General features: G+C 46.4%; 1 protein-coding gene across 2 annotated transcripts in view; it reads left to right on the forward strand.

The window, feature by feature from the left end:
* The window catches only part of CD40 (CD40 molecule), a 71,751-nt gene extending 44,792 nt beyond the window's left edge, over positions 1-26,959 (forward strand). For both annotated transcript variants that reach the window (XM_073681188.1, XM_073681189.1), the window contains 4 exons: positions 15,913-15,971; positions 25,639-25,719; positions 26,192-26,232; positions 26,339-26,959. In XM_073681188.1, coding sequence (XP_073537289.1) covers positions 15,913-15,971; positions 25,639-25,719; positions 26,192-26,232; positions 26,339-26,500 — 343 coding nt within the window. In that variant the 3' untranslated portion in view covers positions 26,501-26,959. The remainder of the gene's footprint in view (positions 1-15,912; positions 15,972-25,638; positions 25,720-26,191; positions 26,233-26,338) is intronic.
* Positions 26,960-27,889: the final 930 nt, after the last annotated feature.

Here is a 27,889-nt window from a genome sequence, read left to right on the forward strand (position 1 = left end):
TTTTTGCATTGCTTTATTCTGAGAGGTATAACTTTTTATTTTTCGGCTGATGGAGCTGTATGGTGGCTTGTTTGTTGCGGAACAAGATGATGTTTTCAGCGGTACCATTTTTATTTCCATTTTGCTTTTTGATCGCATTTTTTTCCACTTTTTGTTTGGCGATATGAGGAAAAAGCATCGTCTTTTGCTCCATTTTTTATTTATTTTTATTACGGTGTGCACAGAAGGAGTTAATTAGTGTGACAGTTTTATAGCTCGGGTTGTTTCGGATGCGGTGATACCAAATATGTGTACTTTTTTTATTTTTTCTTAAATATACGGATTTATCGGTTTAATATTTTATTTATTTATTTTTATTTATTTTGTAATTTTTTTTAACAGTTTAAAGACTTTTTTTTTTACTTTTTTTACATTTTTACTTAGTCCCTGTATGGGACATTAATTTTTATTTTTCTGATCACTGATCTCATGTAATGTAATAGACATATATTACATTACATGAGATCTTCCCTGACTGTTTTCACAGTCAGTCTCCTGCCTGGTTTCAGCTGCAGGCTGAGCCAGGCAGGACACCATATATGGCAGATCTGGAGGCGGTCATGTGACCTCCAGCTGCCATAGCAACGTCAGGTCCTGGAAGGTATAAGGGGGCCGTCGGAGAGGTAAGTGGACAACCCCCTCTCCTCCTGCTGTCTTCTATATGCCGCGATCACTATAGATCGCGGCATATAGAAGACAGCAAAGGGTTAACATCACTGGGACCTGATCCAATCAGGTCCCGATGATGTTCCCTGTCAGAGCTATCGCTCTGCACCGCTCCCGCAGTGCTTGCAAGACCCTGGGGGTCCTGAGCGCTGCTGGACCACCCACCGTTTTTAAACGTCCGCGCTGCACAGAGCCCAGGCAGCGCGGACGTTTATCTACAGTGGGCGGTCGGGAAGCGGTTAAATAAAAAATAGTGGCATGCAGAGCCCAAATCACGAAGATTCTGTCACTGTCCAAATATATCTGGACCTAAGTGTATTTTGGAAAACCAGCTAAGGTACATGTGTCCCAGATGACTAGTTCGAATCTGGCCCCCGACCAGTTTCTCTCTGACTGACATACATACAAGGAGACACCTGTCAATCAACTGGAGTAGAGTGGGGAAAAGCTGCCTCTAAACCTGACTCGAACTACTAAGCTAAGACACATAGACCCCGGTTGGCTTATGAATGTCTATTTTCTCTAAAATGCCATAGCATTTCAAAGTAAAACATATCTTCATGCTGCCTGTGGTTTGAGCAACATGAATCTAATGACAGGTTTCCTTTCAATTAAAATAACAGAAAGCATTGAAGATGAATCACTGATATGCTGGTCGTTATTTTTGTAGCATAGTAGCTTAGTTATCGAAATATATTAATATATAGTTAACATCGGAATAGTTCTCTTTACAAATGGGGGTAATATAAGAAACTTGCAGTGTTATGGGAAATTTGTAATTTTTGGCCTCTTCCATATAGAAAGCCAGCTTCTGTTATTGGTGTGTTTGTAGAAGAAACCTTACACCTACCGAATGGTCAAAAAAACTGTAAAAAATGTTTCTTCATCTCTTATAATCACCTCTCCTGATGCAAAGACATAGGGGCAGATTTATCAATACTGTCTTAGAATGAGACAGACAAGAATTAGACCATGTGCTCCAGATTCATCACATATGCTGGCCAATAAAGTTGGCTCATATTTACACACTTTTGCCTAACTTGACATTACTTCCTGGGTGGTTTATTTCACATCACTTTGGTTGTCTTATATTTTGACTGTTTTTTTGGCATGGTCTTTACTGCTAAGCCATGTTAAAAACAGCATATAAGCGAGATTGTGTCTCAATTTAAAGGGAACCTGTCACCAGAAAAAATGCTTTTACCTTGCAGATATGGGGTTAATCTGCAGGTTAATAGCGTTATTACCTGTCCGGAGCCCGCACTTTGCCGAACGCTACAGGGAGAAAATTAACAGGTTCCCTTTAAGGCACAATTCTGTAGGAGTACAATTGGAATAGTAATTCTACCTCATAGTTCTCTTTTGCTGAAATTAAAATGGGTACAACATTTCAAGGTGATCTTTAATTTGTGCCTTCTGAGCTATCAGCCTAAAGGTTAAAGAGTTTTTCCACTTCAGAAACTTGTGGAATCATGTTCATTTATTTTCCTTACCTTCCACTGCTGGTTCCATCCTCTTTTTCTGACTCCTGAATATTTTTGCAGTACAGGGGCTGAAATGGACAGATCATCGGATCTAGTCAAGTGACTCCCATTATAATGTTAGAAACCACACTACTCATAAGCGCATAGCCCCTCTCTGCGATTGGCATCTATCTACATTAATTATTGCCTAACTTTGGTGCACACTGTATTATAATGCCTCCAGTAAGGCTAGTCCCCCGCACACCATGCAATTGTAATAATATCTATTGTAAGGCAGCTATCGGACATATAGTTGATGGGAGGTATGTGTCATAGAGATGCTTGTCATCTGTGATGTAATCCTGGAGTGTTGCTCTAGTGCACATAGCACTAAGAGGATTGTTTGGTGCATCCGGGACCAGGTTACGGACAGCCATGAGAGATGGGCGGGTCTGGCTGCATACATACCTCTTCTCTGAGTGTGGTTAAGAGGTTAAAAATGGAGTCCTTTGTTTGACACATGGTTCTGTGTTTGGAGGTAGAAGGACTCCTGTGTGTTGTTATCTTAGACTGAGCCAGTGTACTGGACGCTATCCAGCCTGTGTACCCACAAGACTGGCTGACCAAAGACTTTGCCTAAAGGATTGTTTACTTTGTTTTGCCTGCACTAAAGGCTGTTTGTTTTTCTTTTTGCTTATGAACGGTTTATGAGATAATAAACCAACATGGACATTTAAATGAAAACGTTTCCTGTTTGCCTCCCGGCGCACCCAAGTGAGTAGAAGCCCTACAATTGGTGGAGAATACGGGCAGCATTCCCAGCAGATACGGGTGACTGCTACAAGACGTGCTGTATGTCCTGGGTGAAGTCTGCCACAAGCCAGCAAGCGACACCATTCAAAATAGAGGACCTGCTTAAACTTCTGCTACAAGCACAGCAGGCACAGCACCAGCAGCACCAGCAATTGTTACAGCAGCACAGGGAGCAGTAGCAGCAACAAACGGTGCAACAGGAGACAAGTAAGCAGCTTCAGCAGCAGCTCCAACAGGACCAGCACCGTCAACAGCAGCAGGATATTGATGTGCTCGTAGAGCGATTCATGGCATGGCGACAGCTCCAACAAGGTCAGTGGACGATTTTTCCATCTGGAAGGCTGTAAGGAGAGCCCTGCAGAAAATGACCCCTGGGGATGATATAGAGGCCTTTTTGATGGTGTTTGAAAGGGTTGCCGAGAGGGAGAAACTTCCACCAGAGCAGTGAGCAGAGGTGCTGGTTCCATACTTGATGGGGGAACCCCAGAAGGCTTATTGACCTTGCAGGACGCCAAGGAGTATGGCAAGTTAAAAATGGAAATTCTGGCGCGCTTGGGGTGACGATTACTGTGAGGGTGTAGCGGGTCCACCGCTGGGCGTATTACCGTGACAAACCCCCTCGCTGTTTGACCTTCTGCACCTGGTCCAAAAATGGTTGCAGCCGGAGTCCTCTACCCCTGCACAGATGGTAGAGAGTGGTGATGGACCGGTTTGTGCATTTCCTGCCAAGTCCAATACAGACTTGGGTTGTCCAGGGTGATCCCCGGAATGCCGATGAACTGATTGGACTGGTCGAGAGGTATCAGGGGGTCCTTGGGAAGGCAGCCTACTCCATACTGGGAATTCCAACAGGGGTGGAGGCCCAAAATGGGGTGGGGCGTCCAAGGTTATATCATTCTGGAAATTCCACGGCTCAGGCCATATAGCCGCCTGTTGTCCCCTGATCCCCGAGCAAATGGACTGCAGCCTGGGACGCCGCTCTTGATACTATGCGTATCCGGCCTGCAGTGTGAACTGTCCACCCAGCGAGGGGCCACAAGCTTGTCCGGTGAAGGTAAATGGTTGGCAGGTAACTGGACTGCTAGACTCCGGAAATCTGGTGACTCTTGTGAGTGCCACACTTCCTCTCCAACTGATCCCAGGGAAGAAGGTTGGTGTCCTCTGCATTCATGGTTATGCTAAAGACTATCCGGTGGCCAGAGTGAACATTGAAACAGACCACGGTACCACGTAGTCAGCGTCGTCCAGGACTTGTTGCACCCCATTATTATAGGCCGGGACTTTCGTTTGTTTTGGGATCTGTGGGGGAAGGGTTCAGTGGCTTGGATATTAACCCTAAAAAGGTATCACCTCACCCAGAGTCGCACGGGTTTCCATTCTGTGTTCTTGTGGGGGATGAGGAGGTACTGTCCCCTGAGACTGGCATTCCTGAGTTAGGGGTGACCAGCAAGAATTTTGGGTCTGCCCAACAAAAGGACCTAACTCTAAGGGAAGCCTTTAACAATGTCACAGTCATAAATGGTATTGCACAGGAGCCGGGGGCTGACACAAGATTTCCCTATTTTATGTTGAGTGGGGAGTTGTTGTACCAGGTTCCGAAAGTGAGGGAGGAGCTTGTGGAACAGTTATTGGTGTCCGGCGCTATAGACAGAGGGTGTTGGACATGGCCCATTCACATGTCTTGGGTGACCATCTGGGAGTGGAAAAAACTCAGGAATGGATCATGCAGAGGTTCTATAGGCCTGGATGTCACCGGGAAATCTTATAGTATTGCAGGTCATGCCCTTCGTGCCAGTTAACTGCCTCCACCTCTCACTTTCGAAGTCCCCTCGTGCCATTGCCCATCATTGAAGTGTCATTCAAAAGAATTGCTATGAACTTCATGGGTCCCCTGGTTAAATCTGCTAGTGGGCATCAATATATATTGGTCATCCTGGACTATACCACACGCTATCCTGAAGCAAACCCCCTGAGAAACTCCTTGGCAAAGAGTATAGCTTGCGAGTTGGTCCACGGTTTTTCCCAGACAGGATTATCAAGGGAGATCCCGACCGACCAGGGAACGAACACCCTTTATGAGTAAGGTGATGAGGGAATTATGTAAGGTCCTGCAAATCTCCCAACTGAGGACATCAGTATACCATCCTCAGACTGATGGCCTCGTGGAAAGGTTCAATAAAACTTTGAAGAGTATGCAGAGGAAGGCCATAGAAAAGGACGGTAGAGACTGGGACTGTCTCCTGCCATATCTGTTGTTCTCTGTCCGAGAGGTTCCACAGGCATCTACTGGGTTCTTGCCATTTGAACTCCTGTATGGCAGACATCCGTGGGGTCTCTTAGCAATAGCAAAAGAAACCTGGGAAGCCAAAGTCACGCCCCACAGGAGCGTCATCGAGCATGTTGCATTGATGAAGGAGAGGTTTGCGAAGGTGATGCCCATCGTAAAAGGACATCTCCTCCAGGCACAAGACAAGAGGCTCCGGCCAAGGTCTAACCGGTCAGCCAGAGTGAGGCAGTTCAATCCTGAAGACCGGGTCCTTGTGCTAATTCCTACTGTGGAAACTAAATTCTAGGCCAAGTGGCAAGGGCCTTATGAGGTGGTGGAAAAGCTTGATGAAGTGAATTATAAGATTCATCAACCAGGAAGACTTAAACCATACCAATTCTACCATGTCCGTCTCATCAAGCCATGACAAGACAGAGAGCCTGTTGAAACTCCGTGCTCGCTGGTCAAGCCAGAAGGCGAGGTTGGAGGAGTCGCAATAGCGGAGCCGCTGACGAAGGCCCAAAAACAGCAGTGTCGGGAATTGCTGCAGAAGAACAGGGACCTGTTCTTGGAATTGCCTGGTTGCACAAAGGTTCTGACGGAGCCACATGTGCGGGTGAATTGAAGCCCTATCGAATTCCTGAGGCCCGACGAGAATTGATCTCCAAGGAAGTGGATTATATGTTGAAACTCGGGGTCATTGAGGAATCCAAGAGTGGTTGTTCAAGCCCGATTGTCATGGCTCCAAAACCCGATGGCGAATGCAGATTCTGCAATGACTATAGAAAGTTTAGTGAGGTCTCCAAATTCAGCGCATATCCAATTCCGCGTGTTGATGAGCTGAAAGACTTGGGCCAGCAAGGTACATAACAATCTTGGATTTAATGAAGGGATATTGGCAGATCCCCATGTCACAGGAGGCCAAGGAGAAGACTGCGTTTTATATGCCCGATGGGTGCTTCCAATATGTCCGGATGCCGTTTTGACTGCAGGGGGCCCCGGCCACCTTCCAGAGGGCCATGGACTGAATCCTTGCACCCCATAAGAAATATGCAGCGGCATACCTGGAAGATATTGTAATCTTCAGCCCAGACTGGGGAAGTCATTTGGAAAAGGTCCAGGCAGTGTTTGATGCTCTAAGGAAGGCAGGGTTTTCAATAAATCCCAAACAAATGTGCCATGGGGAAAGAAGAAGCCAAATACCTGGGATATGTAGTTGGTAGAGGCGAGATCAAACCCCAAATCAGTAAAGTGGAGGCAATCCAAACCTGGCCGAGACTGCTGCTGAAGAAGCAAGTTAGAGCCTTTCTGAGAATTGTGGGATACTACAGGAAGTTCATCCCAAACTTCGCCATGATGGCCACACCCCTGACTGACCTCCTTAAGGAGAAGAAATCAGCAATGGCCAAATGGACTGCAGAGGAGGAGACTGCCTTTCAAGAAATGAAAGGGGCTCTGTGTAAGCAACTGGTTCTGGTTACCCCCGACTTCAAGAGGGGATTTATTCTCCACACAGATGCCTCAGATGTCGGTTTAGTAGCAGTCCTTTATTAGGAGATACACTAGGAGGAGCACCCTGTCCTCTAGCTGAGTAGGAAGCTATCCTCATATGAGAAAAATTATTCTGTTATAGAAAAGGAATGCTTGACCACAAAGTGGGTGGTGGACACGTTACGGTACTATCTGTTGGGATGAAAGTTTAAGTTGGTATCAGACCATGGCCCACTCAGGTGGATGAGGGAGAAAAAAAGGGAAAATTGCTAGGGTCACCCGCTGGTTTTTGTCCCTACAGGATTTCAGCTTTCATGTGGAACATAGAACTGGGAAGCTACATGGGAATGCTCATGCCCTCTCGAGAATCCCCTGTCTAGTAGCAGAAGGTGCCAAGCCTCATGGCTTTAGGGGGGAAGGTGGTATGTAAGGCAGCTACCAGAAATATAGTTGATGGGAGATACAGTGGGGAAAAAAAGTATTTAGTCAGCCAACAAATTGTGCAAGTTCTCCCACTTAAAAAGATGAGAGAGGCCTGTAATTTACATCATATGTAGACCTCAACTATGAGGTACAAAATGAGAAATCAAATCCTGAAAATCACATTGTCTGATTTGGAAAGAATTTTTTTAAATTTTTGGTGGAAAATAAGTATTTGGTCAATTACAAAAGTTCATCTCAATACTTTGTTATTTATCCTTTGTTGGCAATGACAGAGGTCAAACGTTTTCTGTAAGTCTTCACAAGGTTGCAACACACTGTTGCTGGTATGTTGGCCCATTCCTCCATGCAGATCTCCTCTAGAGCAGTGATGTTTTGGGGCTGTTGCTGGGCAACACCGACTTTCAACTCCCTCCAAAGGTTTTCTATAGAGTTTAGATCTGGAGACTGGCTAGGCCACTCCAGGACCTTGAAATGCTTCTTACGAAGCCACTCCTTTGTTGCCCTGCTTGTTATCTGTGATGTAATCCTGGAGTGTTGCTCTAGTGCACATAACACTAAGAGGATTGTTTAGTGCACACGGGACCAGGTTACGGGCAGCCATGAGAGATGGGCGGGTCTGGCTGCCCACATACCTCATCTCTGGATGTGGTTAAGAGGTTAAAAATGGAGTCCTTTGTTTGACACATGGTTCTGTGGTTGGAGGGAGAAGGCCTCCTGTGTGTTGTTATCTTAGACTGAGCCAGTGTACTGGACGCTATCCAGCCTGTGTGCCCACAGGACTCTCTAACCAGAGACTTTGCCTAAAAGACTGTTTACTTTGTTTTGGCTGCACTAAAGGCTGTTTGTTTTTCCTTTTTCTTATGAACGGTTTATGAGATAATAAACTGACATAAACATTTAAATGAAAATGTTTCCTGTTTGCCTCCCGATGCACCCAAGTGAGTAGAAACCCTACACTATATAATCATTTACCAAGGGCAGACACAGTAGAGGGTCCCTGTGCAAGACTAGTTTATGGGCCCTTTGTAGTCCAATAATGTGTCTATGACAGACACTGCATGCTGCTTTAGAGGTAGAAGTGGTCCCCATTACCTCTTGAGCCCTTGTCCGATTACATAGGTTGCTCCAATGGCATGTCCACTTCTGTATGATACTATCCCCCACCCACCAATCCTGCCATTTTTTCTTTTCTAGTCTCACCTTCTAAAGCTAAATTTTGTCTGCCATGCTTACAAGCTACAATTGCCCGGAGAGATACCACTGTCTTGATTTGTGACTTTGTGATCATTGTGGCTCCTTGATATACTAGCAGAGTGCTATCAGGACAGCTGATTTTGCAACTCTCTGCTCCTGAGAAGCAGGGTTTTTGAGTGAATTGCCTCTTGCACTCATGCCCTTTGCTGATGTAAGGTGCCCCAGCGAGGTAGTCGTGGGCGAGCTGTAGCCCCCTCTCGCTATGGCACCCTACAGACAATACGTGTCCTCCCTCTGAAGTGTGGCTGTGTATGTAGTGCTCTTCACTTACTTCAAGCCATCCGATCGCGGCTGTCTCCAGGCATTTTTCCTCTGGGACCAGGGCAGCAATAAATTCAGAGGACACGATTTTCTTAACCAGAACTTGGACTTTACTTGGGGAAGAGGAATATATACAATATTTACAGGCAGATAAAATGGATAAGGCCCGACAGGCTATCATGTCTCCCACAGGCGCTGGCAACATCTTCAGCCCTGGTTCCCTCTTTAAATGAAGCATATCTGTGACTCTATCTCCAGCCCAAGAGACTCTTCTGTAGTACTGACAGTAATCTGGATCCAATCTCTCCCCCACGTCTTAGCCTGGAGTCCTATTCCTCTTCCTCTGCTTCCTGCAGACTAGAAGTGCCCCGGGTCCTCACTACCTCAGATGAGTTTCTCCGGCTGGCTAACAGGACTCGTGTTCTTGTGTGGGGAGACTTGCACACTGGGGATCCCACTGTCAGAGGGTATGGAGCTCCCGTCTACCCTAGCAGCCACATATATTCAGGCTGCCCGTAATGGTCACTGTCCTATCTCTAACTGCCCCCTGGACACTAAAACAGAGGCTTTTTGCTAATGTGCCCACCCTCTGTGAGCTGTCATCACAGAACTTTAACCCATCACTGTCTATAACACTGCTGGCAGACTCAACCTGACATCTGCACCCAGGACAGTGGCATCTTGTGGCTGATTACAGGTACTGCGGCCCACAAGGAACTATGCCAGAGCTAACCCCTTAGCTTGGCCTACCACAGTTCAGAGAGGATTAATTAAGGGAACACTTTCCTTAACTACTTGAGTGCCTAGGGAAGGCTACGTCCTTCCCCACTATTACATTCCCCAACACTTTAATGTTGGTCGTCCCCGACCACACTAAGCAATCAATACATATCAGCAGCTTTGACATCCTATACATTTACTAAAGCATTTTAGTACATGACTGGTCCTGAAGTCTTCTTCTTAAGTAGGAGACCGGCCCTTCTCGGTTAAGGGCCCTGGAACTGAAATTCAGAACAGTCCATTATCAAGTTTCAAACTTCTCAAAGATACCGGTCCTTCTTGGTAAGGACCCTGGAAACACAGTGTCCATGTCCATATTTTTAAGACAGGCCAACACCTCAATAGCCCCCAATCTCCTTCAAGGGCTGCATTCTGAGGCACACAGTCACAGGTAACAAACACCCTGTGAGTCTCTTTCTTCTTGGCCCTAGCGGGGGTCACCGGTTCTTCCCGCTAGGCCGCAAGTCTCTTAGATTTGGAGGATATCCATCCTCAAGGTGTGCCTCAGCATTTTAAATTCCAGCAGAAAAAGGCGCAACAAGCGCAACAAAAAGAAAAATAAAAAGTAAAAACAAAAAGAGCAGCTCTCCTGGGCACACAACTTTTGGGTGCTGCTTAAGGCCCTCCTGGCCTGGGAGGAAGGGGAACAGTCCTCCTTTTTTTTTTTTTTTCAACTCGTTATGGGGCATTCCGCCCCCATTGGGCAACAGTCCCAAAAGGAAAACAGGACCACCGGTGATGGGTCCTAAACAGGAAAGTAGAAGGTCAACGGACCTTTCAGCTCATCACCTCATTTCTTCCGGGCCTCCTTCTTTTCTTTCATTAAGGCGGCCCATGCTGCAGAGGAGGCTGGCTTCTTCCACCTCCAGGGCTGGTCAGGGTATCGGCTACGCCCGGGGTCTTCATCCGAGGAAGTGGCGCTGCCACAGCCGACTAGCGTGGGGCCGTAGCTGGTCACGGTGAAGCGGTGAACCTCCTGACTGACAGCAGCCTGAGTCCCTTCGACGACTCTACGACTAACCGTCTCAGCCCCTTCTGGGTGTTTGGTTGTTGAGCCTACCTCCGGCGCCCCACTGGGAGAGTCGGCTCTACTACAACCCGGGACATCCTCCTCCTCTTTATCGATGTCATCTCCCTGCTGCTGACTTCCGGATTCTTCCTCCTTCTGGATGCCCGCCTTGGGAGGGGGCAAGAATTCTCCAGGGGATTCCCTTGCCCGATGCTGCCGAGCCTCCCTCTCAGCTCTCCGCCAGAAGACCTGCCTGTCCTTCTCCAGGACGTCCTCCCATTTATATGGGCGGGTGACCGCAGCCGCGTATCACCCCCTGGCACATTCGCATTTCACAAAGTGAACAATTTCCCCCTCATGCAGGTTGTGGAGGCGATCGGGCAGGTATTCACGTTTGATGGCTTCTCGGCTGACAAACACTTCATGCCTGGTCCATTCTTCCTCTAGGAACCCGTATCCCTCGCGGACACAGAACTCCACAACCCGCCCCCGGGTCTGGGAGTCCTCCACTGACTCCCTCCGCGCCGCGTTGGACCCCTCCAGCCAGCCTCTTAGGAAGGTGTTGGTCCACCGCCGCTGCTCTCGCGAGGTCATCGGAGGGTCATGAGTGGCCCATTGTGGACTTCTGGGCTTGGTGTACCGCTCTGCGGAGGGGGAATGTAGGGCCTCCAAGGCCAATGACCAAAAGCTCTCTTGCGGGGCCTTTCATTTAGGGGGCTTCCCTTCTGCTCCGCCTCCTTAGGGCCTGAGGGCCTCTGTTGCCGCCGAAGCTGCTGGGGCAGATCCTGCAATGGTGACCGGCCACTGGGGCATGGACCGCTCACCTTCTCTCAGCTCCGCTGCAACTATTGCTCCGGCCCCACCGGGATGTTCTCCTCCCTCAGCCGAGGGGGACGACTCCTCCGGCATCCGGCTTCAGCACCACACGCGAAGCTCGTGAAGTAGCAGGCCCAGCTCCGGATCAGGCCTAGTGGCCCACTGGACAGCCACTGGGGGTAAGGGCGACGGTTCGCGGGCAGCGCCCGCCGGCGAACGGCTTCCAGCCGCGGCCCCTGGGGTGGCAATCTGCAGGGGTTCCTCCTCTCCGCCTGTCTCACACACGTTGTTAGGCTCTGGGGCTGCCATCCTCTCAGGACATCCGCTGCCGTACCTCCTTCTCCTTGCGTGTTGGGCAGAAAATGGCGCCGGTCGCTTAATGGTGATGCGCGTCCTGCGCGTCCAGCTCCGCCTCTTCCTAGGCCGGCCTTCTGACGCAACCGCCGCGTCACTCGTCACTCTTGGCCGCTCCGCCTTCAGCCGCGACCCTTCTCTGTGCGCGCTGATGCTCACGGGGCCGGACTTCACTTTACGCCGCGCCCTCTTCCTCACTGGGCGTCTCATCCTGGGACGCATCTTCACTGCTGGGCCCATCCTTCTTAGGGCCGGAACTCGTAGGGGCTGGACATCTTTTCGCGCCCTCCGGCGCCGTCCACTCCCACGATAGGCGGTTCTTCTCCCAGACTTTACCGCCATCTTGGAATCCATGCTTCGGGCCGCCATCTTGTGCCGCATGCCTTCCAACACTTTCTCCTCAGTGTTCTGCGTCGGCTCTTCCCCGCTTTCTTCATGCGAGGAGCTCGCATCCTGCCGACTACGCCAAATGTAAGGTGCCCCAGCGAGGTAGTCGTGGGCGAGCTGTAGCCCCCTCTCGCTATGGCACCCTACAGACAATACGTGTCCTCCCTCTGAAGTGTGGCTGTGTATGTAGTGCTCTTCACTTACTTCAAGCCATCCGATTGCGGCTGTCTCCAGGCATTTTTCTTCTGGGACCAGGGCAGCAATAAATTCAGAGGACACGAGTTTCTTAACCAGAACTTGGACTTTACTTGGGGAAGAGGAATATATACAATATTTACAGGCATATAATGGATAAGGCCCGACAGGCTATCATCTCTCCCACAGGCGCTGGCAACATCTTCAGCCCTGGTTCCCTCTTTAAATGAAGCATCTCTGTGACTCTATCTCCAGCCCAAGAGACTCTTCTGTAGTACTGACAGTAATCTGGATCCAATCTCTCCCCCACGTCTTAGCCTGGAGTCCTATTCCTCTTCCTCTGCTTCCTGCAGACTAGAAGTGCCCCGGGTCCTCACTACCTCAGATGAGTTTCTCCGGCCGGCTAACAGGACTCGTGTTCTTGTGTGGGGAGACTTGCACACTGGGGATCCCACTGTCAGAGGGTATGGAGCTCCTGTCTACCCTAGCAGCCACATATATTCAGGCTGCCCGTAATGGTCACTGTCCTATCTCTAACTGCCCCCTGGACACTAAAACAGAGGCTTTTTGCTAATGTGCCCACCATATGTGAGCTGTCATCACAGAACTTTAACCCATCACTCTCTATAACACTGCTGGCAGACTCAACCTGACATCTGCACCCAGGACAGTGGCATCTTGTGGCTGATTACAGGTACTGCGGCCCACAAGGAACTATGCCAGAGCTAACCCCTTATCTTGGCCTACCACAGTTCAGAGAGGATTAATTAAGGGAACACTTTCCTAAACTACTTCAGTGCCTAGGGAAGGCTACGTCCTTCCCCACTATTACACTGACACGAGAATTAACTCGTGCACTAAACTTTTTGCTTGCATAGCTAGCCCTGATAATTTGGGATTAAATTAAACATGACTGTCCTGTAGTAAGTGAACTGCATATCTTATAGCAGTCTGTTTCAAGGAGCATTGATTTTAGGGGTGACAGTTTAGTTGAGAATGCTGCAATGTTTCAAATTGAAGACAATGATAGGGGAGTCAACAGTTTTGCCAATATTATAGCTGTGCGGAACATGTCGTATTTGGACCAGATAGATATTTTATTTTGACTCCGGAGTGCATGTTACTATATTTTTACTACGTCTGTTTCTACTAGTACTAAAGTTACTATATTAATATGGTTTTCACATCAATTGTGCTGAACAGATATTCACGTTCTGCCTGAATATACAGTAGAAATGAAATAACACGCAACAAATCAAAGTATTGTTTGTAGGTTTTGTTTCCCTATAACATCATTCTGTCATTTCATTTATTTGTTAAGTGGAAACTGCTATAATGAATATAAATTATGAATGTGTAGTCTCCATTCTGTTTATTAATAAAATGTTACGGCTACAGGGAACGACTTTGTAGAACTCAATCGAGATAGCTATTTAATTGCAAAGTGTTGTGCAAACAGGCAGCAGTGATATAAATGTGTTTTATATGAAGAAAACTCAGTCTGCTTCCACGCAATATATTATATCTGGTAATTCTTCTGTAAGGCAATGTAAGACACACACAGCGCATCGAATGGATTGTAAGAAAATCACTTCTCTCTTTCACTGCATGGTCAAGTAAAATATCAATTGATTACAATATTGATAGGTTAATTGACTTCCTATGAAATTTTCCCTCGAGTGTGTCTGAAATAGATCAGGAACTATTGTGAATGGTGACAATCTCGGTTGCATAGCATCAACATATTTCGCTGTGCTCTACAAAGTGTTATAACATAGTTCAGTATGTGTTTGGTAAAGATTGCAAATTTGGAGGTGGGTTTATTGTATGCGTACAGTAGGAAACATAGGATTCTTTTGACGAGAAGAACATATCCGAGATAGAAAAAGGAGATAATAAGCTTCGTTAAGGACAGGAATTAATGTAAATGGTGATATTCTTGGTGGAATATGTTGGCTCTAAACAACCAGCTGTTTCAGTTTATTTGTTGTGTGGTTCATGGAGCTTACAATTTGGAAGTGTGTTCTTTGTGTGCGTATAGTAGGGAACATGGGAATATGTTGGCACGAGGAGCAAATCCGAGATAGAAAAAAGAGATTGTCTGCCTAGTTAAGGACTGGACCTTGTGTAAATGGTGATAATCTCGGTGGAATATGTTGGCGCTATACAACCACCTGTTTCAGTTTATTTGGTATGTGGTTCATGGAGCTTACAAATTTGGAGGTGGGTTTTTTTTGTAGGAAACAGGGGAATATGTTGACAAGAAGTTACAACTCTTGACGAGAATAACCCTAATGGAAACAATGATGAGTGTGCTTCTGGGAATATTGGTGCTACTGCAATCAATGATACTGTTGTTATACTGAGCTCAGATAATGTTTCTTAAAGGGCTATCATGGATTTTGTTCAGGTAAAGGAAGGAATGTCCTCTCAAATCTGTACTTTAGTCCATAATGGCAACTATTAAATATCAATTAAAGGCCCATGAACCCAGGACGATGATCTCCTAAATGATCATTCATACAAACTTTCGTTCGCAATTATTCACCCAGGTAATCACTTCCTGCAATCGAATAACAGATTGGAGAATGCTTGTTTGTCATTGATCACATTGTCAGCAGCACATTCCCCCAGGTAAACAGGGATGTACTATCATCAATACTGAAATCTGTAAGGAACGTAGAATTATACGCCAAACCCCTCGATAATTGTAACACGTAATTGTAATTAAATGAATGCTGATCAACTTGCTATATCATCAATCACCACTTGTTATGGGCAAATTATCTACATGGGCCCATACATGTTGTGTTTCCATCCTGAACATTTATGGGATGTGTACTGGATGTTCTTCAAAGTGAAAGGTACTCTTTATGGTCTTTCTCTACTAACCAAAAGATGAAGGTTTTGAACAAGATCAACAAGACATCAATTAAATTAAAATTTTATAATTGGGTATTTTGAAATCGAATTTCTAAATTAGACAGCCCCTTCCAGCCCCCCATACACATTAGATTAAAGCTAAAACTGCCTATTTTGGCATGACCTGCTGAACATCTAAATTGCATGGGAGCCTCATCATACTCCCATGACAGGTGATGTTGGGGGAGAGAAGGATCCGGCATTCTGAATTTAAATGCTCAATCCTTTTGTTCATCCTAGTGATAAGAGGTATCTGACAGAGGCTTATGCCACCCATACACATTAAATTATTGTTTTATAAAACCACGGATATTGATGGCTTTGGCCGACAGTCTAATGTGTAAGGGGACCAAAACCAGATGATTTTCTTGGGAGTTAAAGATCCAGGATGTCCAATTTCAGACTGCCGATCCTTTTGTTCTCCCTTACGAAATAGATGTCTGGCAGCGGTTCTCCCATAGAGAACACAGGACCACTCAGCAGAGTGAGATATCTTTTGTATGTGAGAGGGACGGTCAATATAGCTGTCTGCTAAATGATGGTACGAACAGCCATTTAATGTGTATGGGGGGCTTAATTCAACTCTTCCTATTGGAAACACATACAATTTTGGACAAGTGATTATATGAATTGGAGTGTTAGGAGAGATCATTGAGTGCTTCGTCAGTTTAGTTTCTTACCTGCAATGTATAATAACTTTTTCTTTTACAAAAGATGCAATATGCCTTTTAACTATTTTTTTTTTGGTTTAGATGTGGTGATGCCGATATGATACAACAGGAAGGATCTCCAACTACTGATGTTGTTTGTGGTGAGATATGACCCTCGGCCTAATGGGATGTCAGATTTATATTGATATATTTTCACACTCTTCTTAGGAAAACACTGCAAAAAGGAGAAGCTCGTTACAGATAAAAGTGAAATATAGTGAAATTGTAATATAATATCGCCTAAACCTTGCATGACTCGAGTTTGATACAGGAGTACTGCTCTTTAACGCTGTTCAGATTACTTCAAAATGTTGACAGCCTCTTCATAGAAGAAAAAGACAGGAACAGGGGCCACCTATTGGAAGTAGCAATACTAAAAGTCAATGTTGACCCTTTAAAGGGCCTTGCCACATGACTTAGGAAAAGAAGCCTGTTGGAGGCATCTGAACTAGCCAACCAGTTCTTCTGCTTTGCACTGACGAGGAAGTTCCTGATTCAGCTTCTTAGCCTAAGTCATGTGGCAAGTTCCTTTAAAGGGTCGATATTGACTTATAGGATTACTAATTCCAATAGCTGGCATTATAATTCTTAGCTTCTTCACATGGGAAGAGGACATTTGCATGTTTTAAATTCCCAACTTAGCATTGCATGTCCAATGAGTCTTCCTACACCTCTTGGGCACTGTCCACCAGGATAAGCTTTACCCCTTAAACCCTTGCAAATTATGAGAAATTCACAGACAAATGAACATAATTATACATTTTACAAGAATTGTGGAGTTGTTTGCATGATAGAAGTCAACCATTGAATCATTAATGCACAATAGATGAGCCTTGCAGTTTTATTGGTTTCTTCCACAAATTGCATACATGTAAACATAATGTGAAGTTTACATACATTTAGGACTAGAAGCACATGACCATATCATGGCTCCATGCATAAACTGTATATTTTGTGTGATGAATGTACAGTTATATGAAAAAGTTTGGGCACCCCTATTAATCTTAAGCTTAATGTTTTATAAAAATTGGTGTTTTTGCAACAGCTATTTCAGTTTGATATATGTAATAACTGTTGGACACAGTAATGTTTCTGCCTTGAAATGAGGTTTATTGTACTAACAGAAAATGTGCAATCTGCATTCAAACAAAATTTGACAGGTGCATAAGTATGGGCACCCTTATCATTTTCTTGTTTTAAATACTCCTACCTACTTTTTACGGACTTACTAAAGCACTATTTTTGGTTTTGTAACCTCATTGAGCTTTGAACTTCATAGCCAGGTGTATGCAATCATGAGAAAAGCTACTTAAAGTGGCCACTTGCAAGTTGTGCTCCTGTTTGAATCTCCTCTGAAGAGTGGCATCATGGACTCCTCAAAACAACTGTCAAATGATCTGAAAACAAAGATTATTCAACATAGTTGTTCAGGGGAAGGATACAAAAAGCTGTCTCAGAGATTTAACCTGTCAGTTTCCACTGTGAGGAACATAGTAAGGAAATGGAAGAACACAGGGACAGTTCTTGTTAAGGCCAGAAGTGGCAGGCCAAGAAAAACATCAGAAAGGCAGAGAAGAAGAATGGTGAGATCAGTCAAGGACAATCCTCAGACCACCTCCAGAGAGCTGCAGCATCAACTTGCTGCAGATGGTGTCACTGTGCATCAGTCAACTATACAACGCACTTTGCACAAGGAGAAGCTGTATGGGAGAGTGATGCGAAAGAAGCCGTTTCTGCAAGCACGCCACAAACAGAGTCGGCTGAGGTATGCAAAAGCACATTTGGAAAAGCCAATTTCTTTTTGGAAGAAGGTCCTGTGGACTGATATAACCAATATTGAGTTGTTTGGTCATACAAAAAGGCGTTATGCATGGCGGCAAAAAAACACAGCATTCCAAGAAAAACACTTGCTACCCACAGTAAAATTTGGTGGAGGTTCCATCATGCTTTGGGGCTGTGTGGCCAATGCCGGCACCGGGAATCTTGTTAAAGTTGAGGGACGCATGGATTCCACTCAGTATCAACAGATTCTTGACAATAATGTTCAAGAATCAGTGACAAAGTTGAAGTTACACAGGGGATGGATCTTTCAGCAAGACAATGATCCAAAACACCGCTCCAAATCTACTCAGGCATTCATGCAGAGGAACAATTACAATGTTCTTGAATGGCCATCCCAGTCCCCAGACCTGAATATCATTGAACATCTGTGGGATCATTTGAAGAGGGCTGTCCATGCTCGGCGACCATCAAACTTAACTGAACTGGAATTGTTTTGTAAAGAGGAATGGTCAAAAATACCTTCATCCAGCATCCAGGAAATCATTAAAAGCTATAGGAAGCGACTAGAGGCTGTTATTTTTGCAAAAGGAGGATCTACTAAATATTAATGTCACTTTTCTGGTGAGGTGCCCATACTTATGCACCTGTCAAATTTTGTTTGAATGCAGATTGCACATTTTCTGTTAATACAATAAACCTCATTTCAAGGCAGAAACATTACTGTGTCCAACAGTTATTACATATATCAAACTGAAATAGCTGTTGCAAAAACACCAATTTTTATAAAACATTAAGCTTAAGATTAATAGGGGTGCCCAAACTTTTTCATATAACTGTATTTGATCTTGTCCTGGGAAATCTTTGGGAAAGACTTTCCTGATTTCCTAGGGCAGGTTCCTATCCCTTACCTTTCCACTGAATTTGTATTTCCCATTTGGAGCTATAATACTGCCATGTGCACAGAAAATAATATACTGCTATATGCATATTTGTTACATATATTTCCTAATATTTGCGGGGGACAGCAAATCAGCTATTGTAATTTTGCTCACAGAGAGCTACAATGGAGTCAAGAGTGCATGCTGGAAAACAGACTATACTGTCTGCTGTATTCTGGCAGCTGTGCTGGGCTGCAGGTTTTGACTGTATGCTCCACCTGTAGGCACTCTGAGATACTGAGCATTGCAGCTGTGTTGGGCTGCATATTTTGACTGTATACTCCACCTGTGGGCACTCTGAGATACTGAGCATTGCAGCTGTGCTGGGCTGCAGGTTTTGACTGTATACTCCACCTGTATGCACTCTATGATACTGAGCATTGCAGCTGTGCTGGGCTGCAGGTTTTGACTGTATGCTCCACCTGTGGGCACTCTGAGATACTGCGCATTGCAGCTGTGCTGGGCTGCAGATTTTGACTGTATGCTCCACCTGTGGGCACTCTGAGATACTGAGCATTGCAGCTGTGCTGGGCTGCAGGTTTTGACTATGCTCCACCTGTGGGCACTCTGAGATACTGAGCATTGCAGCTGTGCTGGGCTGCAGGTTTTGACTGTATGCTCCACATGTTGGGCACTCTGAGATACTGAGCATTGCAGCTGTGCTGGGCTGCAGGTTTTGACTGGATACTCCACCTGTGGGCACTCTGAGATACTGAGCATTGCGGCTGTGCTGGGCTGCAGGTTTTGACTGTATGCTCCACCTGTGGGCACTCTGAGATACTGAGCATTGCGGCTGTGCTGGGCTGCAGGTTTTGACTGTATGCTCCACCTGCAGGCACTCTGAGATACTGAGCATTGCAGCTGTGCTGTGCTGCAGGTTTTGACCGTATGCTCCACCTGTGGGCACTCTGAGATACTGAGCATTGCAGCTGTGCTGGGCTGCTGGTTTTGACTGTATGCTCCACCTGTGAGCACTCTGAGATATTGAGCATTGCAGCTGTGCTGGGCTGCAGGCTTTGACTGTATGCTCCACCTGTGGGCACTCTGAGATACTGAGCATTGCAGCTGTGCTGGGCTGCAGGTTTTGACTGTATGCTCCACATGTTGGGCACTCTGAGATACTGAGCATTGCAGCTGTGCTGGGCTGCAGGTTTTGACTGTATACTCCACCTGTGGGCACTCTGAGATAATGAGTATTGCAGCTGTGCTGGGCTGCAGGTTTTGACTGTATGCTCCATCTGTGGGCACTCTGAGATACTGAGCATTGCGGCTGTGCTGGGCTGCAGGTTTTGACTCTATGCTCCACACGTTGGGCACTCTGAGATACTGAGCATTGCAGCTGTGCTGGGCTGTAGGTTTTGACTGTATACTCTACCTGTAGACACCCTGAGATACTGAGCATTGCAGCTGTGCTGGGCTGCAGGTTTTGACTGTATACTCTACCTGTAGACACTCTGAGATACTGAGCATTGCCGCTGTGCTGAGCTGCAGGTTTTGACTGTATACTCCACCTGTGGGCACTCTGAGATACTAAGTATTGCAGCTGTGCTGGGCTGCAGGTTTTGACTGTATACTCCACCTGTATGCACTCTAAGATACTGTGCATTGCAGCTGTTCTGGGCTTTTTGACTGTATGCTCCACCTGTGGGCACTCTGAGATACTGAGCATTGCAGCTGTGCTGGGCTGCAGGTTTTGACTGTATGCTCCACCTGTAGGCACTCTGAGATACTGAGCATTGCAGCTGTGCTGGGCTGCAGGTTTTGACTGTATACTCCACCTGTATGCACTCTATGATACTGAGCATTGCAGCTGTGCTGGGCTGCAGGTTTTGACTGTATGCTCCACATGTTGGGCACTCTGAGATACTGAGCATTGCAGCTGTGCTGGGCTGCAGGTTTTGACTGGATACTCCACCTGTGGGCACTCTGAGATACTGAGCATTGCGGCTGTGCTGGGCTGCAGGTTTTGACTGTATGCTCCACCTGTGGGCACTCTGAGATACTGAGCATTGCGGCTGTGCTGGGCTGCAGGTTTTGACTGTATGCTCCACCTGCAGGCACTCTGAGATACTGAGCATTGCAGCTGTGCTGTGCTGCAGGTTTTGACCGTATGCTCCACCTGTGGGCACTCTGAGATACTGAGCATTGCAGCTGTGCTGGGCTGCTGGTTTTGACTGTATGCTCCACCTGTGAGCACTCTGAGATATTGAGCATTGCAGCTGTGCTGGGCTGCAGGCTTTGACTGTATGCTCCACCTGTGGGCACTCTGAGATACTGAGCATTGCAGCTGTGCTGGGCTGCAGGTTTTGACTGTATGCTCCACATGTTGGGCACTCTGAGATACTGAGCATTGCAGCTGTGCTGGGCTGCAGGTTTTGACTGTATACTCCACCTGTGGGCACTCTGAGATAATGAGTATTGCAGCTGTGCTGGGCTGCAGGTTTTGACTGTATGCTCCATCTGTGGGCACTCTGAGATACTGAGCATTGCGGCTGTGCTGGGCTGCAGGTTTTGACTCTATGCTCCACACGTTGGGCACTCTGAGATACTGAGCATTGCAGCTGTGCTGGGCTGTAGGTTTTGACTGTATACTCTACCTGTAGACACCCTGAGATACTGAGCATTGCAGCTGTGCTGGGCTGCAGGTTTTGACTGTATACTCTACCTGTAGACACTCTGAGATACTGAGCATTGCCGCTGTGCTGAGCTGCAGGTTTTGACTGTATACTCCACCTGTGGGCACTCTGAGATACTAAGTATTGCAGCTGTGCTGGGCTGCAGGTTTTGACTGTATACTCCACCTGTATGCACTCTAAGATACTGTGCATTGCAGCTGTTCTGGGCTTTTTGACTGTATGCTCCACCTGTGGGCACTCTGAGATACTGAGCATTGCAGCTGTGCTGGGCTGCAGGTTTTGACTGTATGCTCCACCTGTAGGCACTCTGAGATACTGAGCATTGCAGCTGTGCTGGGCTGCAGGTTTTGACTGTATACTCCACCTGTATGCACTCTATGATACTGAGCATTGCAGCTGTGCTGGGCTGCAGGTTTTGACTGTATACTCCACCTGTATGCACTCTATGATACTGAGCATTGCAGCTGTGCTGGGCTGCAGGTTTTGACTGTATGCTCCACCTGTGGGCACTCTGAGATACTGCGCATTGCAGCTGTGCTGGGCTGCAGGTTTTGACTGTATGCTCCACCTGTGAGCACTCTGAGATACTGAGCATTGCAGCTGTGCTGGGCTGCAGGTTTTGACTATGCTCCACCTGTGGGCACTCTGAGATACTGAGCATTGCAGCTGTGCTGGGCTGCAGGTTTTGACTGTATGCTCCACATGTTGGGCACTCTGAGATACTGAGCATTGCAGCTGTGCTGGGCTCCAGGGTTTGACTGTATACTCCACCTGTGGGCACTCTGAGATACTGAGCATTGCAGCTGTGCTGGGCTGCAGGTTTTGACTGTATGCTCCACCTGTGGGCACTCTGAGATACTGAGCATTGCGACTGTGCTGGGCTGCAGGTTTTGACTGTATGCTCCACCTGCAGGCACTCTGAGATACTGAGCATTGCAGCTGTGCTGTGCTGCAGGTTTTGACTGTATGCTCCACCTGTGGGCACTCTGAGATACCGAGCATTGCAGCTGTGCTGGGCTGCTGGTTTTGACTGTATGCTCCACCTGTGAGCACTCTGAGATACTGAGCATTGCAGCTGTGCTGGGCTGCAGGCTTTGACTGTATGCTCCACCTGTGGGCACTCTGAGATACTCTGCATTGCAGCTGTGCTGGGCTGCAGGTTTTGACTGTATGCTCCACATGTTGGGCACTGTGAGATACTGAGCATTGCAGCTGTGCTGGGCTGCAGGTTTTGACTGTATACTCCACCTGTGGGCACTCTGAGATAATGAGTATTGCAGCTCTGCTGGGCTGCAGGTTTTGACTGTATGCTCCATCTGTGGGCACTCTGAGATACTGAGCATTGCGGCTGTCCTGGGCTGCAGGTTTTGACTGTATGCTCCACACGTTGGGCACTCTGAGATACTGAGCATTGCAGCTGTGCTGGGCTGTAGGTTTTGACTGTATACTCTACCTGTAGACATCCTGAGATACTGAGCATTGCAGCTGTGCTGGGCTGCAGGTTTTGACTGTATACTCCACCTGTATGCACTCTATGATACTGAGCATTGCAGCTGTTCTGGGCTTTTTGACTGTATGCTCCACCTGTGGGCACTCTGAGATACTGAGCATTGCAGCTGTGCTGGGCTGCAGGTTTTGACTGTATGCTCCACCTGTGGGCACTCTGAGATACTGAGCATTGCAGCTGTGCTGGGCTGCAGGTTTTGACTGTATACTCCACCTGTATGCACTCTATGATACTGAGCATTGCAGCTGTGCTGGGCTGCAGGTTTTGACTGTATGCTCCACCTGTGGTCACTCTGAGATACTGCGCATTGCAGCTGTGCTGGGCTGCAGGTTTTGACTGTATGCTCCACCTGTGAGCACTCTGAGATACTGAGCATTGCAGCTGTGCTGGGCTGCAGGTTTTGACTGTATGCTCCACATGTTGGGCACTCTGAGATACTGAGCATTGCAGCTGTGCTGGGCTGCAGGTTTTGACTGTATACTCCACCTGTGGGCACTCTGAGATACTGAGCATTGCAGCTGTGCTGGGCTGCAGGTTTTGACTGTATGCTCCACCTGTGGGCACTCTGAGATACTGAGCATTGCGGCTGTGCTGGGCTGCAGGTTTTGACTGTATGCTCCACCTGCAGGCACTCTGAGATACTGAGCATTGCAGCTGTGCTGTGCTGCAGGTTTTGACTGTATGCTCCACCTGTGGGCACTCTGAGATACTGAGCATTGCAGCTGTGCTGGGCTGCTGGTTTTGACTGTATGCTCCACCTGTGAGCACTCTGAGATACTGAGCATTGCAGCTGTGCTGGGCTGCAGGTTTTGACTGTATGCTCCACCTGTGAGCACTCTGAGATACTGAGCATTGCAGCTGTGCTGGGCTGCAGGTTTTGACTGTATGCTCCACATGTTGGGCACTCTGAGATACTGAGCATTTCAGCTGTGCTGGGCTGCAGGTTTTGACTGTATACTCCACCTGTGGGCACTCTGAGATACTGAGCATTGCGGCTGTCCTGGGCTGCAGGTTTTGACTGTATACTCCACCTGTATGCACTCTATGATACTGAGCATTGCAGCTGTGCTGGGCTGCAGGTTTTGACTGTATGCTCCACCTGTGGGCACTCTGAGATACTGCGCATTGCAGCTGTGCTGGGCTGCAGGTTTTGACTGTAAGCTCCACCTGTGAGCACTCTGAGATACTGAGCATTGCAGCTGTGCTGGGCTGCAGGTTTTGACTGTATGCTCCACATGTTGGGCACTCTGAGATACTGAGCATTGCAGCTGTGCTGGGCTGCAGGTTTTGACTGTATACTCCACCTGTGGGCACTCTGAGATACTGAGCATTGCAGCTGTGCTGGGCTGCAGGTTTTGACTGTAAGCTCCACCTGTGAGCACTCTGAGATACTGAGCATTGCAGCTGTGCTGGGCTGCAGGTTTTGACTGTATGCTCCACATGTTGGGCACTCTGAGATACTGAGCATTGCAGCTGTGCTGGGCTGCAGGTTTTGACTGTATACTCCACCTGTGGGCACTCTGAGATACTGAGAATTGCAGCTGTGCTGGGCTGCAGGTTTTGACTGTATGCTCCACCTGTGGGCACTCTGAGATACTGAGCATTGCGGCTGTGCTGGGCTGCAGGTTTTGACTGTATGCTCCACCTGCAGGCACTCTATGATACTGAGCATTGCAGCTGTTCTGGGCTTTTTGACTGTATGCTCCACCTGTGGGCACTCTGAGATACTGAGCATTGCAGCTGTGCTGGGCTGCAGGTTTTGACTGTATGCTCCACCTGTGGGCACTCTGAGATACTGAGCATTGCAGCTGTGCTGGGCTGCAGGTTTTGACTGTATACTCCACCTGTATGCACTCTATGATACTGATCATTGCAGCTGTGGTGGGCTGCAGGTTTTGACTGTATGCTCCACCTGTGGGCACTCTGAGATACTGCTCATTGCAGCTGTGCTGGGCTGCAGGTTTTGACTGTATGCTCCACCTGTGAGCACTCTGAGATACTGAGCATTGCAGCTGTGCTGGGCTGCAGGTTTTGACTATGCTCCACCTGTGGGCACTCTGAGATACTGAGCATTGCAGCTGTGCTGGGCTGCAGGTTTTGACTGTATGCTCCACATGTTGGGCACTCTGAGATACTGAGCATTGCAGCTGTGCTGGGCTGCAGGTTTTGACTGTATACTCCACCTGTGGGCACTCTGAGATACTGAGCATTGCAGCTGTGCTGGGCTGCAGGTTTTGACTCTATGCTCCACCTGTGGGCACTCTGAGATACTGAGCATTGCAGCTGTGCTGTGCTGCAGGTTTTGACTGTATACTCCACCTGTATGCACTCTAAGATACTGCGCATTGCAGCTGTGCTGGGCTTTTTGACTGTATGCTCCACATGTGGACACTCTGAGATACTGAGCATTGCAGCTGTGCTGGGCTGCAGGTTTTGACTGTATACTATACCTGCAGACACCCTGAGATACTGTGCATTGCAGCTGTTCTGGGCTTTTTGACTGTATGCTCCACCTGTGGGCACTCTGAGATACTGAGCATTGCAGCTGTGCTGGGCTGCAGGTTTTGACTGTATGCGCCACCAGTTGGGCACTCTGAGATACTGAGCATTGCAGCTGTGCTGGGCTGCAGGTTTTGACTGTATGCTCCACCTGTGGGCACTCTGAGATACTGAGCATTGCAGTGGACAGGAGGTTTTAACTTTCAAACAAGGTTTGGGAGTAGCTGTGTTAAAATATTCTAGGCTGCCTGTAAGCCTGCTTACAGAGGGGTATTGAGATAACATGCACTGGCTGACAGCTGTATACTGTGTGGATGAGTGTTGTGTTGGCTCCAGCCAATGTTTGCTGTAGAGTCCACCACTGATTAATTGTTATAATGTGATTTTTTTTTTCTTTCCTTTCCAGAACCCAGATCCAATACTTGGGTGTACGTTGTAGTCATCATGGTGGTCCTTGTGGTACTTTTTGTGCCTGCTATAGTCTTTAGTAAGTACAAATATATTCACAACAGAAAATGACAGCAAATGAAGACCTGCTGCCTATGCAGAGCACTGGAACTGAGCATACATTTTAAATTAAAATGTGCCCTTTGTAGTGTAGTCTACAGTCTAATGATTATGTACATAGTGTCAGTTCCCTGATACCTGACATTGAGAAGGATTGAGCATGTCAAATTACAGAGGTGTCTGTTAGAGGTTTATTTCCCCTTTGTCTATTAAAATATTTATGCATAGTTAAAGGGGTTAGCCAAATGATGGGGCAGTTTTTTCCTTTTAACTGCATGTATTTTAGGCTAAAAAGAAATTTTTCAATTGGTTTTCATTACAAATTTTGCACCATTTGGCTTTTACAGGATCACCTTGATGATACCCATTTAAATAGATATCTTATTAGACATCTTATTTCTTAGCCATTATTCTCCAAAGGTTGATTCATTTTTTTACTCTTTTTTTTTTAGTTAGGAAATCATATTGTAAGGACAAGAACAAAAAAAGACAGGTAAGAAAGTCACTAGTGTCCATGTGGATGTAAATCTATTTAGGAGCCCAATCCCCACATCATTGTTACCTTGATTATTTTTTTGCCTTTTTTCTATTTTTCACAGACTCCACCTAAGGAAATCAATGAACAGCAGCCAATTAAACCTCTAGAAGTCAATATCAACCTTCCTGAAGAAGATCAGGATGATCAGGATATTACAATGCAAGGACTACCGGTGGCCCAGGAGCAGGGGAAGGACTACCACATGTCACAGGAGGAAGTCTGAGAGAACTAAGGACGTCAAAATAAGCAAAGGTTCAGAATCATACTTTTGAAATAGGCAACAGTCTTACAGTCATTAATATTACTAAGAGTAATAGTAGAAGCTTCAACATGTCAGTAAAGACTTCCCTAGAAGACGTACTCCCTGGTAGAAGCAAACATTGAAATGTACTATGGGGGCAGCTGCTGTATTTGTCAGTATCTACATTACATGGACTCCTTGTTTTTTAACATTTCTCTGTTCTGGGCTTCTTTTAAGTATTTATTCATGAGTGACAGCCTTTACAATTTATTGGCAACACTTGGCTAATTTGGTGTTTTTATGCTGTGTTCCTTGAATTTACTACACATTGTTTAATGAATTACGGATCATTACTCTTCCTTTACTGTGAGTGTTATACCCTTTTTAATTGTGGTTTTATTAAAAATGTGTAATATCAATAAAGGTGAACTATTTTTGCTATTTGGTTGTGGTTTGTATATGCGTAGATCTTTCTATATCAGAAAAGACGATTGAACTAGGCTTAAAAGGAGTCTGTCAGTAGGATCAACCCTCCTATGCCATCTATATGGGCATGTAGAAGCGTCAATAAAATGGCAGTTTAATATCTGAATATCCAATGTGTTATTACAGGGAACCCCACATTTTTCTTATATGTAAATGAACTGTTAAGATCTATGAGCCGGACACTGATCTGCATGAAAATCTGACAGTAGAGCTTATTTTAAATGAAAAATATTTCACAAAAACATTACCAGTGTGAGACATGTAATGACTGACAGTCTGCTCTCCTGATCTACAAGACTCACACTGGTAACGCTTCCTTTCATTTATAATAAGCTCTGGAGGCAGATCCTCAGAGAGATCTGTGTCCTGCCCATAGATCCTAACAGCTCATTTACGGTACATATTAACAAAAAGGTGGATTTCTCTGGAATAAGACATCAGATTGCAGATGTCAAGGGATTATTTTATTCAACTTTCTGTGACCTGCATGCCCATAAGTGGGGTTGATCCTACTGACAAAGTCCCTTTAAATTGGAGCTATCAGTTCTAATAGATGAAAATGTAAGACTTTTCTTAAATACTGTATATATTATCAGTTGATTTATCAAAGTATTACAGAAATGCAGATTTTAGTTTCACTTACCATAGTGAGGTCAAGTTTAGTGAGATTCTCTTCTCTGGGAGATACAAACTGTTAGAGAGGGGAGCTGAATGGTAAATTAAGTTTAGTACTCAGATCTGCAGGATGTAGAGTAGACTCATCAATTTGTCTGTTCTGCCATTCTGTCAAGTCATCAAGTCCATTGAATATAATTAGTGATGAGCGAATTTGTTCGAAATCCGAACTTACAACTTAAATTCAACACGAATATGGCACATTCGGAT

The sequence above is a fragment of the Phyllobates terribilis genome, unplaced genomic scaffold (assembly GCF_046119375.1).
Source record: "Phyllobates terribilis strain yellow unplaced genomic scaffold, ASM4611937v1 Scaffold_5__5_contigs__length_657084704, whole genome shotgun sequence".
In the NCBI taxonomy this organism is placed as follows: domain Eukaryota; kingdom Metazoa; phylum Chordata; class Amphibia; order Anura; family Dendrobatidae; genus Phyllobates; species Phyllobates terribilis.